Below are 20,480 nucleotides of genomic sequence, written 5' to 3'. Positions count from 1 at the left end.
ATTATGTGACTTCAGATTTTTATTAGTTCATTTCATTACCTATTGTAGCATGACGTTGTTATGTTGTCATAGGTGACTCCATCGACCTGATGTAATCATAAGAAATTTCAGGTACTACCTTAATGCACATAAGGTACTACCTTAATGGTTTTCAGGTACTACCTTAATGTACCTCAGGTACTACCTTAACGCACCTGCGAGAAATGTAGTCATTCTGTGGCTTCAGATTTTTATTAGTTAATTTCATTACCTATTGCAGCATGACATTGTTATGTTCTCATAGGTTACTCCAACTATACCTTATGTAATCATAAGAAATGTCAGGTACTACCTTAATGCACATAAGGTACTACCTTAATGGTCTTCAGGTACTACCTTAATATACCTTAGGTACTACCTTAACGCACCTGCGAGAAATGTACCCATTCTGTGGCTTTAGATTTTTATTAGTTAATTTCATTACCTATTGCAGCATGACATTGTTATGTTCTCATAGGTTACTCCAACTGTACCTTATGTAATCATAAGAAATGTCAGGTACTACCTTAATGCACATAAGGTACTACCTTAATGGTCTTCAGGTACTACCTTAATGTACCTTAGGTACTACCTTAATGCACCTGCGAGAAATGTACCCATTCTGTGGCTTCAGATTTTTATTAGTTAATTTCATTACCTATTGCAGCATGACACTACCTTAAACCATATTCGATAAATTTTGCTCTCCCGACAATTTTTCACCCTCAGTATTTATTTAATCATACTGTTGTTTTCTCATTTTTCTGGTTATGTCAAGTTACGATGGTTTTGGTTGGATACGGAAGGTGATCATGCGAAGCAAATATTTATTGGTTTTCTACCACATTTATTTTTTCTATAACAACCTGTACATGGTTTGAAGCACAAAATTAGCAAAATGCACAATCATTTAGGAACCCTGAGTAGCCCTTGCCAATGAGGATGCGTAATAGTCCTGAACCCTGGTAGATCAGGATTTGAAGGGCGCCATTGCAAACTATTGGTATACCAGCAAACTGTTTCTAATGTAGTAAATCAAACCAAACAAACCTCCCAACTTACCAATAACATTAACAAAAGATGCTATGTAAAAGCTTACACAATAACTAAATATGAAAGGAAAGCCGTCAAACAATTTACTAATGTGAGTATAGAAGGATAAACTGAAACTAAATCAGTGTACAAACAAATAGGTTCCAGTCTATGTTTGTTGTTCCCTTATGAAATTAGTACCATACCCCATAATAAACCTATCACTTTGGATCACATCTTACAATCACAGTTGTTGTCCAATCAGTCGCCAATACAACACTGAACAGCACCCTTAACTATAATAAAATAACAAATACTGAGTGTTGTCCATGTTCCTACTCCCTTCCTTTACAATATTGAAGGAAAAATGAACAGCCCTATTACACTGCTGTTACTGCGTCCCATATGCTCCAGCAGCAGCATCACCAGGTACTCTTCCTTTCCCTTACACGTTGGCCATTCTTGTACATAAAGTCCTCATATTCAGCATAACCCAACTGCCACTGTTACAATGGGATGTGGAATACTTCATCAGATACATCACATATAGAACATAAATAATGGTTTTACAATTGGAACAAATCACATCAGCACACAACATGATATGAATTAATAAATTTTGGACAAACTAGAATCAACCCTTGGTCATTTTGGTACGTAGCAGCAGATAAGAAGAAACTTATCATGAACTATGAAGTCACAAATGACATGCGGCCAGAATTGTATCTCTGACACTGTTGCGTTCATTGAGCACTAGTTGCAGCAGTAGCTGGAGTCTGTACATGTTCGTCTTGTCCTACGGAAATGGGAAAAAATTATTCCATGCGGTTGGGAAAAAAACAAAGAAAAACAGTCCAAGTTTGACAGTGTAAACCAACTCTAACCTCTGCTACTGAAGTAGTTAAGGTCGCCCCATTCCAAAATTCCATGAACTTTATAACGAGGACACCACAATTTGAACATATTGACTATGTCGCCATCATTATGTAGTGGCAATAGACATGATGGGTCAAACTTGACTGTGAATTCCAATTTAATGGAATTGGAATCCAAGTTCAGTTCACCACATACTTTTGAAACGAATTCAGATTGTGAGATATTCTTGCTAACAACACTGCAATTGGTCCAACCTCCCTTATATTCGACGGACCCAACAACAGTCTTAACAAGCTCACCACCTTCATGAATGTAACAAAACATCTCCTCTTCCATTTCCTTATTGACATAAAGATTTGTTAAAAACAATACAACAACGAAAGATCGAGGAATTATGCATGTTAATTCTATAGACTTTAAGGTTCAAACATGCTAATTGGCTGATGCACACAATTAAGGTTCAAACATGCTAATTGGCCGATGCACACAAGTAGTGTGCAAGTCCAACTACGGTAGTACCTAAGGATATCTAACCTAGTACTTAAAGATTACTAAGGTTAGACCTAAGGTTAATTAAGATAGTACCTATGGTACAGTCTCAAGTAAAGGTAAGGAGAACCAAATGAGCAGAGTAGTCAAACACATAATGTCATGATAGCTTGTATGTGGAAGTGAATACAATTTAATTTATGCATGACTTGAAAACAGCCTGTAGGTCCTATGTTTGACAAACTGAACCCCATTGGGTTAACAATAAAGACAACTTTTATTCACATATGAATTATTTGAATATTAAAAAATGAAGTTTCCAGTCGTCACACAGCTTGTACCCAAGGTTGGCTCAGGTAGTACCTGATGTTGACTAATGCAGTACATACAATCGATTAAGGTTATACATTCAGGAATAATGAGGTAGTACATAAGCTTAACTTACCAGTACAATAAGGTTAACCAACTGATCACCAAAACAAACAATATATAGATAAAAATGCATTTCATCCATTCTGACCAGCATTCCCTATTTTCTATTTATGTTATGAAGGGAATTAAACCAATGCATGGATACCAATAGTTCCTATATAGCCTTTCCTATTACCGTATTCTAAAACGGATCTCTGAATCAATATCAATTACTAATCAACAAGAACATTAACATATAGTAACCATACATATGTTACTATATGTTTGAAGAAATGGGATGTGATTTGAAACTATACATATAAAACAAAAACAAAAAAACACAATGAAAACTTTAGCACCCATCAACCATCAATATCATAAAAACCAAAAAAACTGAGTAATTTGGAACAACTTTCCCATCTAAAAATCACCATTTCTTAAGAACTTTTTTCGCTCTCAAAATGAAAACTTCATCCCGAAAAAATGTTCCCTTTTGGTCATCCACTGCATAGCTCAATCCAAAAACACAATCCAACAAATAGGTTTCACTAAAAATGCATTGTTTCCCAATACCCAAAAACACCACTGGGAAAAAAAATTCTTTTTTCGCTAATCAATTCAAAATATGTTTTTCTCAGTTTTAAACCAAAACCAAAACAAATGCCTTTTTCAACAAAACAATTCCCAACCCATATTTTTGCCTTCACTTTATATCAAAACAACAGAGTTGCGATAATTTGTCAATCCAAATAAAATAGTACAAAATCAGATTTGAAAAAGACGATGATGATTCATTACCAACAAATTTAAAATTTCAGTACCAACTCCTAAATGCCAACATTTGAGCCATGCCTGGTTCAGAAAAAACCCACACAAACAGCAAATTTTCATGAATGAGAATGCGAATGCAAAACACGGAATGAATGGCTTACCTCGACAGAGAAAATCTAAGATGTGACAAATCGGATTAAGGCCTTCTCAACTGAAATCTGTTTCGCCTCGGTGACAAAGTGAAGAAATATGAGAGGAATGGGTATCAAATGAGAGAGAGGGAAGAAAGAACCCTCGACTACACTATTTTTATGGGATTTTCTGCTTCGCCTTGGTGATCGAGTGAAGACAGATGAGAGGAATGGCTGCCAAAATGAGAGAGAGGGAAGAAAGAACGGCTGAACACTAAGGTTTTCTTGTGGGAACCTCTGCTTCGCCTCCGTGACAGAGTGTAGAAAGATGAGAGGACTGGGTACCAAATGAGACAGAGGGAGGAACAACGGTCAGTCGCCTAGGGTGTTTTTTGCTGAGATGGGTTGCTGACGTGGATACCTGGAGGGGCAAGGTCGGTAGAAAAAACACAGTCGGCTCAGAGTGCATGAATCTGATATAAGTTTCCACATTAACAGATGTTTTTCATCTTTCACAAACCTGGGTTCCAAAAACAATATTATTACCATATTAGCCCATGAAAACACAACTTTCCCTTGAATGTATCAGACTGTACTTTCCTTGAAATGGCTAATTTTGGGTTTTGTTTTCTTTCTTTTATTTCATGATGCAACACAATTACATAATTCTCCCAAAAAAAACAAAAACTCTATAAGTCTCAAGTCTCAACCACCTTAATAACCAAATCCACCGTATTTTCTTTAACAAGACAACTTTGTTATGAATTCAATGTTGGGTATTTTGGTAATTGTAAGTCTACATATTAACATTGTACATTAAGCTATGATCAATTAAGTTAATGATGGGTCTTTAAAGCATCTTTATATATATAAATTGTATGAGTTTAGCAATGTGTAGAGACAAATTTTATTTTATTTATTAATGATAGACCAATAAATAAAATAAAATAATAAGGGGTATAAATAGGGTTATGGTTCACAATCTAAACGAGGAAATAAAAAAATTGATTATTATTCACATCCCACCAATGAGGGATTTGAGGTTACAATACTCGTTCCAAACGTGGAAGATAAGACTTAAGTACATAATCTCAATTGATTCAGGCATGTCTTCTAATATTATTATCCTATTGATTTAGCATGAGATTCTAGCGTATTTATTATCTAGATGATGATTAGTTTCTATAATTATTTTGTATGATTTATGATTCTCCAACACTAATTTCCAATGTAAGATAAAGAAGTTGAAGTCGAGTTTGTTATCTAGCTCTTACAAAGAAGGCATTATTAATTTTATGTTGATCATCTAACAAGTGAATTCCCCTCTATCTTAGGAAGGTTAGGTCAGATTCGTGCATTGACCTTGTCTCACAACTAATGTTTTTAGAACTAGATCGGTTAGCAAACCAAAAAAGTTACCAGTTCACGATTTAGTGGTCAGATCGGTAGTTGAATCGCGGTCGAATCGGTAATGTCATAAATATATAATTTATATTTTATTAAAATTAAAAATAATTTAAAAATATATATAAATATAGATAAAATTAAAAATCAATAATATTTATTTTTTCATCTTTTATATAAATATATTAATATTTTAAAGTTTATTAAATAAAACATATATAATATTACATATGGAAAATGGAAGAGTTTTAAAAAAAAATTAGATATTTGAGATGCTTTTATTATTTTTTTACAATCCTTGGCACAAACCAATTAGCAGTAGGTTGGTGCAACAATGCTTACCTTGAACCCTTGGTCCACGGTTCAAGCTCATTCTGCTTGTATTATGATTAATGCTGGAGAATGGACCGTGAATGTAATTGAAGTAGCCATGCTGGTTTGGGTCGTGAATGGATGTGTGGCCCATTATCAAAGCCTGTTTTGGCCCAAAAACCCAAATTCTTAGTTGAACTGAACTGGATCAGGGTCCGATCGACAATTCGATCACTTGAACCGGTCGGTCCGATCCGGTCTGGTTTTTAAATCATTGCTCATAAGCTTAAGTTGCTTTGTCCCAAGTAGTTTTCCCAACCTGATCTAACTAGAAAGCCTAAACCTATCTAACAATAATTTAAGTGGAGAAATTCAATAATTTAAGTGGAGAAATTCCTTCACGGTAGATATGCACTTTTTGGCAGTATTCACTATGACTCACAATAACTTGTCAAGTAGAGTTCCATAGAAAGCACAATTCTCTACATTTGATAAGAAGAGCTATGATGGGAATCCTTTTCTTTGTGGGTCATTGTTAAAGAAAAAATGTAACCTTGTTGTAGTGTTGCCACATTCACCATTAATGCCATAACGTGAAAGTGCAATAAAATGGTATGATGGGAATCATGTCATTTTTTATGCTAGTTTTGTTGCATTTTACGTAATAATCCTATTGGGATTTGGTACTGTTATATACATTAACCCTTATTGTCGTCAAAAGATGGTTCAATACATGCTACCATTTTGGTAATGATATCGTCCACAAGGTATCAACTTGTTTGAGTAGCAAATGTGTTGCTTGGCCAATGAGTTCTATCTTTATGACCACTAGATAATGAATTGAAATTTAAGTCATGGAGTTTCCTTCAGATAACCAGTTTTATTATTATTATTATTATTATTATTATTAATTCTATTTATGTTTCATGGTATTCTAACCTTTTTTTGTCACTAAGTTGATAGAAATGAAGGTGTGGACCCCGCATTTCGGCTCAATGCGTTTCCCACTCGATGGCGAGCTCGATTTTTATTTTGAAAAATTGATTTTATTTATAAAATAAAAAATGACTTGGAGTCGCCACTTATTTTTGTTTTATTTTTAAAGGGTAAATAAAATAAGAAAGAAAAACCCTAAGTGTGACTCCTTACTTGGAAAAGGTGGTCTACAAAAAATCAGATCGGGTTCGGGGGTCAGGTTACTTATCGGGAAGGTACGGTAAAGACCGTAGCACCCCTCTAAGTTCCTAAAGTCGGGTCTCTACTAATAAAATGAAGAAATCATGGCAACGGACGAGTAAAACAGTGAGTACCCAAGACTATCATGCCCATATGAGAATCAAAACATGCATATAGAAATACCAGAATGGGAATAGATGCGTACCTGGGTGACGAGCCACAATGCGCTATCAAGAAGTGAGGTTAGTGCACAATTAAAGAACAATTTCAAGCATGTCATAGGGCATAATAGAAACAATCATGCATGGCAACTAAATCAATCAATCAATCAATCAATTATAAAATCACGTATGTTCCATTATGAAATAAAAGAAGAAAACATAACCCACAAATGACCAATTCAGGGAAAGTACGATTTGACCCAAGAAAATCCCCATTTCATGCATTGTAACAGTGTCCTTCTCATTGTGCCCGAAAATGCCCTTAAGCCAATTAAAGGTGGGCTACTAAGACAAGCTCACAAGTATACTTAATTGGGCCCACATATGTAGTGTCATATCACTCACCACCACTTCACCATTTACATTAAAGATGCATGCCATTGAAGATAGTAACATAATTTTTACCTAAAAGTAACAATATTGTAACTAAAAGTATTATTATAAATAGAAGGATGTACTAGCCTATTTATTATTCATTATTATTTCAACCTATATCAAATATACCATTAAAAATAGTAACATTGTTTTTACCTAAAAATAATAATATCAGTAACTAAAAGTATCATTATAGATAGCAGGATGAACTAACTTATTGAGTTTTTTATTGTAATTGTTATGACTTTGACAAAGATTATTAAATACTATGCAAAAAAAAAAAAAAAAAAAACAAATAGTGTACTTTTTAAAGACATTATTTATTAAAATAAAAATAATTTTAATGGTTTAAATTTTTAATTAAATAAAAATGTTTTTTTACATATTTAATAAAAAAAAAACATTAGTTTTTTTAATAAAAACTAAAGTTAAAATATTTTTTTTATTTTACACATGATGTTAAAATAAAAATTTAATAAAAAGAGTGAAATTAATAATGAATAAATGAATTATATTTTTTAAAAATAAAGTTAGTTTTTTTTAATTAAGTAGATTCTCAAAAATAGGGAAAAAAATATGAGAATTATTTTATAAAATTAATTAAAATCAAAGTATTAAAAAAAGAGCAAAATTTAATTTATTTAATTATAATATAAAACTTAATTTAATTTGGTGGGAAGGTGAGAATGAGATGATTGGGAGGGGGAGGGGAAAAAGAAAATGAAAAAAAAAAAAAAAAAAGTGGCGGAAGCCCAATGGTCAAGTAAGGAAAAAAAAAGGAAAAAAAAAAGGAAAAAAAAAGTTTTAATTAGCTGAAAGGGCATATTCGGGCTCAGTGGGGAGGGCATTGTTACTGTGCATGAAAGGAGGATTTGAATGTATCAGACTGTACTTTCCTTGAAATGGCTAATTTTGGGTTTTGTTTTCTTTCTTTTATTTCATGATGCAACACAATTACATAATTCTCCCAAAAAAAAACAAAAACTCTATAAGTCTCAAGTCTCAACCACCCTAATAACCAAATCCACCGTATTTTCTTTAACAATACAACTTTGTTATGAATTCAATGTTGGGTATTTTGGTAATTGTAAGTCTACATATTAACATTGTACATTAAGCTATGATCAATTAAGTTAATGATGGGTCTTTAAAGCATCTTTATATATATAAATTGTATGAGTTTTGCAATGTGTAGAGACAAATTTTATTTTATTTATTAATGATAGACCAATAGATAAAATAAAATAATAAGGGGTATAAATAGGGTTATGGTCCACAATCTAAACGAGGAAATTAAAAAATTGATTATTATTTACATCCCATCGGTGAGGGATTTGAGGTTACAATACTCGTTTCAAACATGATAGATAAGACTTAAGTACATAATCTCAATTGATTTAGGCATATCTTCTAATATTATTATTTAGCATGAGATTTTAGCATATTTATTATCTAGATGATGATTAGTTTCTATAATTATTTTGTATGATTTATGATTCTCCAACACTAATTTCCAATGAAAGATAAAGAAGTTGAAGTCGAGTTTGTTATCTAGCTCTTACAAAGAAGGCATTATTAATTTTATGTTGATCATCTAACAAGTGAATTCCCCTCTATCTTAGGAAGGTTAGGTCAGATTCGTGCATTGACGTTGTCTCACAACTAATGTTTTTAGAACCGGACCGATTAGCAAACCAAAAAAGTTACCAGTTCACGATTTAGTGGTCGGATCGGTAGTTGAATCGCGGTCGAATCGGTAACGTCATAAATATATAATTTATATTTTATTAAAATTAAAAATAATTTAAAAAAAATATATAAATATAGATAAAATTAAAAATCAATAATATTTATTTTTTCATCTTTTATATAAATATATTAATATTTTAAATTTTATTAAATAAAACATATATGATATTACATGTGGAAAATGGAAGAGTTTTAAAAAAATATTAGATATTTGAGATGCTTTTATTATTTTTTTACAATCCTTGGCACAAACCAATTAGCAATAGGTTGGTGCAACAATGCTTACCTTGAACCCTTGGTCCACGGTTCAAGGTCCAAGGTTCAAGCTCATTCTGCTTGTATTATGATTAATGCTGGAGAATGGACCGTGAATGTAATTGAAGTAGCCATGCTGGTTTGGGTCGTAAATGGATGTGTGGCCCATTATCAAAGCCTATTTTGGCCCAAAAACCCAAATTCTTAGTTGAACCGAACTGGATCAGGGTTCGATCGACAGTTCAATCAGTTGAATCGATCGGTCCGGTCCGGTCCGGTTTTAAAATCATTGCTCACAAGCTTAAGTTAGTTTGTCCCAAGTAGTTTTCCCAACCTGATCTAACTAGAAAGCCTAAACCTATCTAACAATAATTTAAGTGGAGAAATTCCTTTACAGTAGATATGCACTTTTTGGCAGTATTCACTATGACTCACAATAACTTGTCAAGTAGAGTTCCATAGAAAGCACAATTCTCTACATTTGATAAGAAGAGCTACGATGGGAATCCTTTTCTTTGTGGGTCATTGTTAAAGAAAAAATGTAACCTTGTTGTAGTGTTGCCACATTCACCATTAATGCCATAAGGTGAAAGTGAAATAAAATGGTATGATGGGAATCATGTCATTTTTTATGCTAGTTTTGTTGCATTCTACGTAATAATCCTGTTGGGATTTGGTACTGTTATATACATTAACCCTTATTGTCGTCAAAAGATGGTTCAATACATGCTACCATTTGGTAATGATATTGTCCACAAGGTATCAACTTGTTTGAGTAGCAAATGTGTTGCTTGGCCAATGAGTTCTATTTTTATGACCACTAGATAATGAATTGAAATTTAAGTCATGGAGTTTCCTTCAGATAACCAGTTTTATTATTAATATTATTATTATTATTATTAATTCTATTTATGTTTCATGGTATTCTAACCTTTTTTTTGTCACTAAGTTGATAGAAATGAAGGTTATTTTGTATTATGACATTCAAAATTAGATAAAAACATTAGTGATCATTATTGATATAGAAGTGATTGTGCCTCAAAACTTTGACGTCCTTGGTTCTTGTTTGATGCTTAAGAAAAAAAAGTATTATATCTATCTCTAATTTTCATTTTAGTTTGAACCTTAGGGCATGTTTACTAGCTTTATCAAATTGAAATCATAGGAAAGGGAACCAAAGAAGGGAAGGAAAGAGAAATTAATCAAAATCATGAATCCTATTGAAATGTTTACCTATGATATGGGAAGCAAAATAAAAATGAAATTGGTTATCTTTGAAGTGTTTCCTAATCATGGAGGAAATGAAATGAAATATGTACTTTTACCATTTTGCCCTCTCTATTTATTTAGACAATATTCTATAAATGGAGCAAGAAAACTCTCACTATTTATATAGTTTACATTTACAAGGTAGTAATAACCTAACAAAGAAATTTAATTGCACTATTTTAGAATATAAATAAATACTTCATAATACAATATATGGTTTATCGTTATCTGATACATTCATCTTAACGTATACCTCATCTAATGCTCCTAAACAATGTTTATAACAAAAAAAAGAAAAGGTGAATAATTGTTATTTTTTATATACAAATTAAAACCTAAATAAATAAATAAAACAAAAAACAAAGTAAAAATATACCTTGAGCCACTTCCATCTTTCATCAATGCGATATTTTAGTATTAACTTGGGTTTCCATTTATTTAAATGATATCCTATAAATGGAGTTAGGAACTCCTCTCTATTTTCATAGTTTGTATTTATAAGATAGTAATAACATGAAAAAGAAATTTAAATGCATTGTTTTATAATATAAATAAATACTTCATAGTATGATATATGAGTTTATCGATATTCGGTACATTCATTCTAATGTATCCAAAAAAAATAATCTTTGGGTTGCACATACTCAAACACATCAACCAAGCCCTTGCAATCTATACTCAACTCATAGCCTTTAAGCTCCTTCGCTCTTATTACTATTATATGTAAATTAAAATTTATAATTTTCGTATTTATGTTATTTTAATTATATATGATTCTATATTAATTTTTATTATTATTTAATTTTTCAGAAATCATGTTCTCCACTTTTGTTCTATTATCATGTATTAAATAAATTGAGTAGTTTTACATAGAAAAGAACTCTTGAGTTAAATGAGGAGGAAAATTTTATTGTAATCTTCATTTTTTATTTTATTTTAGAGAATAATGATTGATACTTAGGTCATAAAATTAAATATTTTTTAACAATTTGACTATAAGTTATGCTTGGTTTCCGAAAAATTTGAGGAAAAATATTGAGAAAATAAAATATAAAAGAAAAGTAGAAAGAAATAAAAAGTGAAGAAAAATAAAAAATAGATTAAAAGTCGATAAATTATTTTTATTTACTATTTCAAACTTATTTTTATTATTTTAGTTTATTGATATAAATATTAAATAATTTAAAAATATATAAATTTTTAACTAATTTTAATTATATTTGATTTTCTCTTTAGAGAGTGTATCCTTTTACTTGATAAAGCTTTTTCTCATCCTTATATTTTTCTCGTTAATATAACCTTTTGATTTATTATTAGTCTCTCATATTTTTATTAAGATAGGAATACGGGGTATATATTAGTAACTTTTCCTTTACGAATCCTAATTTGAAAGCGTGTGGCTCCCAATCGGCTTTAAGGGAGGGGAAAGAGATCCACAGCCGGGCCGGGCTATGAAGCTGGGCTCCTGCTCCAACCGTTTGGTGAAGTTGAGGATGATGGAGTTTTACGGAAAATGAGGGGAATCGGGGGATGCACGTTGGATGTTTGATGAAATGCCTGAAGATGTTATCGCGTCCACCGTGCTGATCTCCTCTTTATAGTGATCAGGGACTGGTTGAGGGAGCTGGTACTGTTTTTGGTCTGGTCGGGAGGAAGGATACGGCTTGTTGGACAGCAATGATTGATGGGTGTTTATGAGAAACGGAGAGATGAATAGAGCTTTGGAGGCCTTTACAGGAATGCAAGGGGAGAATGGGAGGCTTAACGAAGTCACCATTGTTTGCGTGTTATCAATCAATTTGATAAGAATCTGTACTCCAGGAGGAATATTACAGTCATATATAAATTTGAAAGACACAAAACAACTGAAATTTACATCATCATCAGATCTGGTCATCACCATGGCATAAGGTCCTCCTTGCGCCCAGATCGAAAGCACTCTACAGATACTCCTTGTATATACGCTCAGGCACCTTACGAAATGTAGCCTTCATAAGATCAATAAATAATGGGAAGTGCTTGAGAACAAAGTATGCCATTACCAAGCCGGTGAGTGCATATACCGGAATTGCAGCATATTTTAATTGATGCTTAAGCATCAAGAAGTTCCCAGAGCAGAAACAGGTCAACATGGCCGCTATGGATATGAAGAGAGAGGTTAAACCAAGCAAAAATTTCCTCGGCAAGTTTCTAGTAAAATCTTGGTTTTGGTCCTTGGAGACGAAAATGGCGAGGAATATTAGCAAGGAGATCATTGAACAGCTAAGAGCAAGTAGGGATGACATTGCAAAAATACTGAAAGCCAGATGGTGTAGAAGAATTGGTACCCCTGTGTCTTGGTTTACTCCACCAGGCACAGAGGCTGATGAGGCAAAGGCAACAGTTGCTATGAGTGCTGCAATGAAAGAACAGGAATTGGATGTGCTATCTATCCATCGTTTGCTTTCATCTTCAAGATTTGCATGGTTTTTTTGGAAGATCTCATCTGGAGTACAATCATCCCGATTTTCTCTAATATTAAATCGCACGGAATTCTGCACGTACTGCATTGAACCAAGTGCATAATTTAAGTTATTATTCATCAGTTGACAGTAATTTCTCAAAAGCTAATTTAAAGCTTGGCTTGAGTTTTGCATACCTGGTACCACTTGACTTCCCACTGCATTTGCAACATGCTGGTGGGGATATGCTGGCGGTGGTGGTACCCTGCTAGCTTTCCAGCTAGATGTAATGCAGTATTCCTGCGGTAATCAACAGCACGAAATGCAATTTCTCTATCAAGAAGATGTTTTCTGTTGAGTAAGAAGTCATATATATGTGATTGCCTATTCTCTACTGCCATCAGCACTGTGTTCTTCCAATTTTCTTTGTGGATGTCATAAATGGCCATGGGAAACAGTTCCAGGATTTTTGTTACCATTTCCATGATGCCATTCTTTGATGCAACTAGTATTGGCGTCTCCAAAGCTGCAAAGAAAACAAAATTCATTACTCTACTACAAGAGAAAGCCCAATTGACCCACAGACTGATAGCAATGGTCAAAATCTGAAGAATTTGAATTGTGATTACTCTGCACCGGATCTGCCTCTCCTCAATATCAGTTAAAGATATTGGAGAGGGTGGTCAGTTACCTTGTCTCCACATCTTTCTATATATATATACCAAGAAGTTTGTTTGTAATGAACAGGGTTGACATAGAGGCTACCTTCTCCCCTTCGGAAGTATCCATACTCTGAAATACAACAATCATAATGACGTTGGCTTGGCTCATCATGTTTGGGATTCATTTCATATGTATGCCTCGCAGCATGTTCAAGTAGTTTGTTCATGATCTGAAGAGACCACACATGCATCTCCTTTTTCTCTTTTAGCTTCCTTATCTGACTTGAACCTAAACATGTATCCACAAAGAAACAAGAACGTACTTTGAACCGATATTGTTTTGGAAATTAATACAAGAGAAATTTAGGATGGTAATATGGTGTTATACCTGGCAGCACGGAGATGATAACCAGCAGTACTTGGGATACAAGAAGCTTGATGAACCTCAGGCATCTGCCATATTTTGAGGGGAATGTTTTGTGTCCTTGAGCTCCAATATTCGTTGAATTATGACCTATACAAAGGTGTAGGAATCAGTGTTTCCTTGAAGTTGCTTTTAAGAGTGCTTTAGCCTAAATCAAGTAGATCCTACACTCACCATGAAGTTCAATTCCTTGCCCTTCTTCAGGATTCTCTTGATCCAAGTGCTTTTTAGATTTTCCTGCATTTTTTTCCACTAATTACTTGGGGTATAGATTGGTCACAGCACACATGAGCAAGAATGTACTGAAAGAGGGATCAATTGACATCTCTTATGCTGAATTATGACCATATTTGTTACTGTCTCATACTAATTTACTACCTTGACTATGAATTATGGTTGCAGCATCAAGAAAGTGATCAGGAAGCCACAAAAAGAAAAAAATTCTTCTAAATGATTCAGTCCCACCTGGTAATTTAATCATCTTTTGCAGCTCTTGAAAGATGTTTTTCTTTGCTTTGGGAGCCCCTGGGACGAGCTCTTCAACAAAAATACCTTCCAATTTGATTAACAAGGGGAACTGTCAGAAATTTATGGCCTTGATGGAGATATCAGATACAAGATAACAAATGATGCATGCGCTGGATTCAATCCAGCCCCAAGTTTTTTGATTGGTAGGGAGAATCTTACAATGATACATGATTTTGTTGAGCAAGCTGAGATGAATTCCGCTTCTGAATGCCGTAGGCTTCTCAGCTAGGACATGCAGAGGGGAGATTCCTTCACGGTCAAAAGAGTCCATGAGATCTTCCTCCTTTTGAATAATTTGAAACGCCAAATCTGTCCGTCCACCACAGACCATGATTTAGCCTAATATTATAATTAAGAATAAAACATGTAGACTGAAGAACAGCACCCTAATATTGCTTACCCATGTGTCCTCCTTCAATGGCAAGATGGAGAACGTTTTTACCATCGCCGTTCTTACAGTAGCCAGTGGCTGTGTTGCCTTCACACATACCATACAACCAGAGGAAAGCCTCTTTCTTGCCATAGCGAACTGCCCTTAAAAGGGGCGTATGACCCTCTCGGTTGCGGCTACCCAACAGTTCTTTACACTCATCAGTGATGCATTTGCACATGGAAATGCTTCCCAGTGAGGCTGCCAAATGGAGAGGATTGTTCCCATCTGCATTCTCTATAGATAGAACATCCCATAGATGCCCATTCTTAGCAATCGATTTCACTAGTTGTTCTACTGTGTCTTCTTGCTCACATGAAACTGCTATATGCAATGCTGTGTTCCCCGATTGGCTGATCCTGATCTTGTGAGCTCTTGGTTCTCTCTCGTATATCTTTACAGCTTCTTCCCAACTGCTGGCCAGGCTCTTCGCTAACGCTATCCTAAGACTAGTCTCCGGATCAGAAACCATTTTTTCTTAATTAAATATAGATATTAAACCTGCAGGATCCAACTACATCTCTATGATTATAAACTAGTTCCAATTTATTTCACCTCTTGACAAATTGAAATTACAGGTCAACAGGAAGGCAGAATTGAATAACAACACTCACCTACAAGGCTAAAGCAGCCCCGTCCCTTATCTGCAGTTGCCGCTCAGCACCACCTACCACCGTGGCCGTGAAACTCCAAATCCTCAAGAGTCAACCCCTTCTGCTTCCTGGTCTTCCACCATCTCCTATCTTTTAAGCCATCACTAATAATGATTGTACCTCCTATCAACGCGGTTAGGAGGAAAAGACACGAACAAAGGCCAAGATAAAGATGAAAAGTAGGATAAACAGAAAAGTTCGGAAAAATAAAATATTTTTTTTTTATTGATAGATTCTTTGTAGAAAAATTGAGTGAAAAAAAAAATTAAATTAATAATGATGTAGTTCTTGTTTTTTATGGTTAGAATTAGAAAATATTTATAACTTATATATAATATATAAATTTTTATTGGTATAAATTAGAAAAAATAAAGTTTATCCCTTCAATTTTTTCCTCATAATACATGTATTTTTATTATTATTTTTCCTCTCACTTTATACAGCTCATTATTGATTTTTGAATTCCAATGTGGAGATCATTACAAGATTATTTCGGTCGGTCCTTTAAGATTAGTTTTTTACTTTTTTTTTTTTTTTTTGGCGTTCGTTTTCAAGGACTTTAGGGCTTTTGACAGCGTGACTTAGGACGAGGACACGTGACCTCATTCTATTCTTCCTTTTTATAGTTTAAAGCTATTTTCGGGCCCTTTGTGAGCAGCTTCCTTTTGCCACCTGGAGGGGGCACTTTGAGCTTTGACCCAAAATAGTGCGTTTTAAAAAAAAATTCCAAAAAATAAAATTATTTTGAAAATAATGCCCGATCTAATGCGTTTGTGCCACATAAGCTGTCATGTCATAAAACCGTAGTTGGTGACTACGGTTTTATTTTTTTAAAGTGGTTAGAAACCGTAGTTACCAACCACGGTTTTAATTACTTTTTTTTAAAATGGTCAAAGCCGTAGTCATCAACTGCGGTTTTAACTTTATATATATTTATATATAACTTTAATTGTTTTAATAAAAATATTATATTATTTTGATTTTAAATATAGTTATTTCATTATTTTAAAAATAATAATATACGAAATTAAATAATTGATATTTTTAATTTGATATAAATATATTTTTAAATTTTATTAAAATAATATATTCTATATTTAATATAAATATATTTAGTTAATTATATTTAAATATAAATAAAATATAATAAATTATGAAAGCCTATTAAAAAACAAATAATATAAATCATTATATTAATTAATAATTTTTTATATATTATATGTAAATGGTATATAATGTCACATGTATATAAGTTCAATTAAGTTTAAAATTTATCATATTTTAATTTAAGTTCATAATATTATATCGATATGATAATAATTTATTTATATATTTAAATAAATATGTTAAATTTTAAACTTAAATTAAACTTTTATATATATATATATATATATATATATATATATATATATATATATATATATATATATATATATAGGTGTGTGTGATATTATATACTATTTACATATAATATATAAAAAAAATTATTAATTAATATAATAATTTATATTATTTTTTTCTCGGAATAGGCATTTATAATTTATTTATTTTAAATAAACATAATTTATTATATTTTATTTATATTTAATTTTAATTAAATAATTATATTTATATTAAATATAGTATCAATTGTTTTAATAAAATTTATTTATATATTTAAATAAAAATGTGATAAATTTTAAACTTAAATTAAACTTTTATATATATATATATATATATATATATATATATATGTGTGTGTGTGTGTGTGAGAGAGAGAGGTATTATATACCACTTATATATAATATATAAAAATTATTAATTAATATAATAATTTATATTACTTTTTTATTTTTTTAAATAGGCATTTATAATTTATTTATTTTAAATAAATATAATTTATTATATTTTATTTTAATTAATTAATTATATTTATATTAAATATAGTGCCTATTGTTTTAATAAAATTTAAAAATATATTTTTATATCAAATTAAAAATATCAATTATTTAATTTCGTATATTATTATTTTAAAAATAATGAAATAAGTATATTTAAAATCAAAATAATATAATATTTTTATTAAAAAAGTTAAAGTTATATATAAATATATATAAAGTTAAAACCTTAGTTAGTGACTACGGCTTTGACCATTTTAAAAAAAAGTCAAAGCCGTAGTCACCAACTACGGCTTTAAACTTAAAGTTAAAAGTTAAAACCGTGGTTGGTAACTACGGTTTCTAACCACTTTAAAAAAATAAAACCGTAGTCACCAACTACGGTTTTATGACATGGCAGCTTATGTGGCACAAACACATTAGATCGGGCATTATTTTTAAAACAACTTTATTTTTTAGAATTTTTTTTTAAAACACACTATTTTGGGTCAAAGCTCGGGCACTTTTCTGCAGACTAGTAGTGGGCTACAAGGGGACAGCTAGCTTTAGTGAGCAGTTTTTTGGCTGTTAGAAAGGAAATAGAGAGAGTGGAGAAGCTGCTGCGGAGAACTGGTCTTAGAGGGACCGGAGAAGAAGAAAAAAAATGAAAAAAAACACACGGAGAGAGCTGTGGGCTGTAGCGGTTGGTTAGAGTGCAGTGAGGTAGGAAGTTTGTTGATCCTTCTGGTTGAGAAGGTTTTAGAACAGTGTGAGGCAGAGGGTGGGAGGATTCGAGGTTTTAGGGAGAGGCTTGCATAGGAAGAAAAGTTCACAGAGAGAGGATTTTTGGAGTGAGGTTTTGTTTTAGGGAAGAGGGATTCTCTGGCTGGGCAAGAACTGTGAAGGAGCTTTCAGGGGATTTTCATTTTCTTGCTGGTTTTCCCAGAAAAGAGGAGCATTGAGAAGTCAGCAATCTTTGCTTTAGAGCAGCTCTCAGGTAAGTTTACTGTGTTCTCTTGTTCATCTTCACTACCATTGTTCTTTCATCTTCTCCTCTTGTTGTTTGGGGTTTTGTTTGCTTGTTTGGTTATGGACAACAGAAGCAACACATGAGTTTTGTTAATTTCTAGCTTGTTCATATGCTCATTGTTATTGTTTCATTCACTGTTCTTTTCAGTATTATTTGAACTCAGTGAAGCTCTGTTTCATTTTGCCTTATTTGAAGATATTGGTTGCCTTTTTCTTGTTTGAATCTACTCTTCCCAGCGGTCCAAGCCCATTGAAAGAGCATCAGATGTGGCTTTTCTTGGTTCATATATTGTTTGTTTGCTTTTTCTGGTTCTCCTCTGTTCTTTCTCTTTAGTTTTTTGATGCACTTGATCTGGGGAAGTGGATTGATTAATTAATCAATCAGAGGGATGGTCTTGGGCTTGTTCTTGAGGAATGCACTGGCAGATATGTATGCACAGTGTGGAAAATGTGAGGCTATTAAAACTTCATCCATTTGCTTTTCCAGGGACATAAATGTTGGTCGAGTGGCTGAGAGATTAGGACGAGTCCCTCTCCAACCACTACTAGAGCTGCTTTAGTTGTATATCCTGGAACTGTGCCCTATGCTGGAGTCCATTCAAAAGTGCCTTTGGCCATGGTTGTGCAAGCTGAATCAGTGGACACTATATGAGCTATGTTATCAGTTGATTGCATTTGGAAAGATTCTCAAGGATGACACAACATTGGATGCAGCTGAGATTGACGACAGTGGAACAATAGACTATGGGGAATTCCTTGCTGCTATTGAACACTTGAATAGGCTAGTGAAGGAGTTGATTAAGTGAGCTTGATGCTGAGACTACTAATGGTGCTACCAAGAAATTCATTTGTGATGGAAATTCTGACATAATGCCCTACGATTGCCGGGATGGTGATTTTTGTAGAAAATGATTCTGTTTCAAGAGAGGACTTAGAAACCAATCGAGTGGATCCCTTTGGACCTTTTCAATTGCAAGAAGACAGCATCTCTGGATTTGAGTGCAAAAACGCTTATGGGTTCAATTCCAAAATCTATATCACAGTTGAAATTAACTGATAATCTGATACTATCTTATAACTGTTTCCCCTAGTCTAATTCTTGAAAAGATCTGCGCTGGATTTCAAAAGGACAACAAGCTTACTGGTGGCATCATGAGATTTCAAATGCGGTGATCTTGTCCTTGGCAATGGGGCTCTGCTTACTTTGCTAGCACAGTTGAACTAGCGTGCAAAGCTGTATATGCTTAGGAACACTACTTGTGCACTTTCAAATTTCTAAAAGGGCAAGCTACAGCTTCCTTTTGATCAGACAAAGCTTGCTTTTTCTGGAATAGATCAGTGAGCAATCATCATACATGGTTTCATCTAACCATTCTTGCTTAGATGACAAGTCAAATATCAGTGGAAGTGGTGCATGATCCCTCCAGTAAATCAGTTCATACAACTTCTGGTATGGGAAGATTTGTTGGCAGGAATCACAGTCCTAGACAGCTGGTTATTGCATCTCCAGGAACCCCACCACTTGAAATTCTTGTGGTCAAAGATTCTGATGAGAAGCGCCATGAGAACTTTTCCAAAAAGCTTCATGAAAGCTGCACCTGTTTCATTAAATATGCAGAAACTGATTATTTGAGGAGTGTTACAGAAAATCTCAGGTTGGTCAGTAGGCATCTATTGGTATGAGAGATTGTGCCCTGTATCTATATGATAAGATGCTTCAGCTTGCTTTAAGTCACCAATTTTCATCAGATATGGAGAAGAAATTCAGAATTATTCGTACTAGTTAATATCGTCCTCATATGGGTTTGCACAAATGGAAGTTGATGCTAGGGAATGTTCGTCTACAGCTTTGTTGTGTCAAGCTTGAGTTCTTCCTCCAGAGTCCATTCCCTTCATCGGAAACATACAGAACCCCATCAATTAGAGAAGAAGTTCTCCTGGAAGGTTGTTGAAGTAGACAAAGAAGTA

General features: G+C 33.1%; 1 protein-coding gene across 3 annotated transcripts; it reads right to left on the bottom strand.

The window, feature by feature from the left end:
• Positions 1-12,247: 12,247 nt before the first annotated feature.
• LOC117918444 (ankyrin repeat-containing protein ITN1-like) lies at positions 12,248-15,732 on the bottom strand. 3 transcript variants are annotated; one of them, XM_034835115.1, is made up of 9 exons: positions 15,589-15,732; positions 14,945-15,488; positions 14,704-14,853; positions 14,482-14,568; positions 14,191-14,253; positions 13,981-14,106; positions 13,696-13,881; positions 13,128-13,456; positions 12,248-13,032 (listed from the first exon to the last, which is right to left on the bottom strand). In XM_034835115.1, exons 2-9 carry the CDS (start codon positions 15,444-15,446, stop codon positions 12,430-12,432), a joined length of 2,046 nt encoding a protein of 681 aa, XP_034691006.1. In that variant the 5' UTR covers positions 15,447-15,488; positions 15,589-15,732; the 3' UTR covers positions 12,248-12,429. The 3 variants fall into 3 exon arrangements, with proteins under 3 accessions (XP_034691006.1, XP_034691004.1, XP_034691005.1); XM_034835113.1 differs by having other exon boundaries at positions 14,945-15,475; XM_034835114.1 differs by lacking the exon at positions 15,589-15,732 and having other exon boundaries at positions 14,945-15,564.
• Positions 15,733-20,480: the final 4,748 nt, after the last annotated feature.

This window comes from Vitis riparia, chromosome 7 (genome assembly GCF_004353265.1).
Source record: "Vitis riparia cultivar Riparia Gloire de Montpellier isolate 1030 chromosome 7, EGFV_Vit.rip_1.0, whole genome shotgun sequence".
Classification (NCBI taxonomy): domain Eukaryota; kingdom Viridiplantae; phylum Streptophyta; class Magnoliopsida; order Vitales; family Vitaceae; genus Vitis; species Vitis riparia.
Note: the sequence above shows the minus strand (reverse complement) of the source record. Positions and strands in the feature narration are given on the sequence as shown.

Bases quoted from the DNA above. Each gene is read 5' to 3' on its own strand.
- LOC117918444 (XM_034835115.1), bottom strand. From the start codon at position 15,446: ATGGTTTCTGATCCGGAGACTAGTCTTAGGATAGCGTTAGCGAAGAGC. The intron at 14,107-14,190 runs GTGAGTGTAGGA...ACCTTTGTATAG, and splicing joins GCAAGGAATTGAACTTCATG to GTCATAATTCAACGAATATT. The intron at 13,033-13,127 runs GTATGCAAAACT...GGTTCAATGCAG, and splicing joins GGGAAGTCAAGTGGTACCAG to TACGTGCAGAATTCCGTGCG.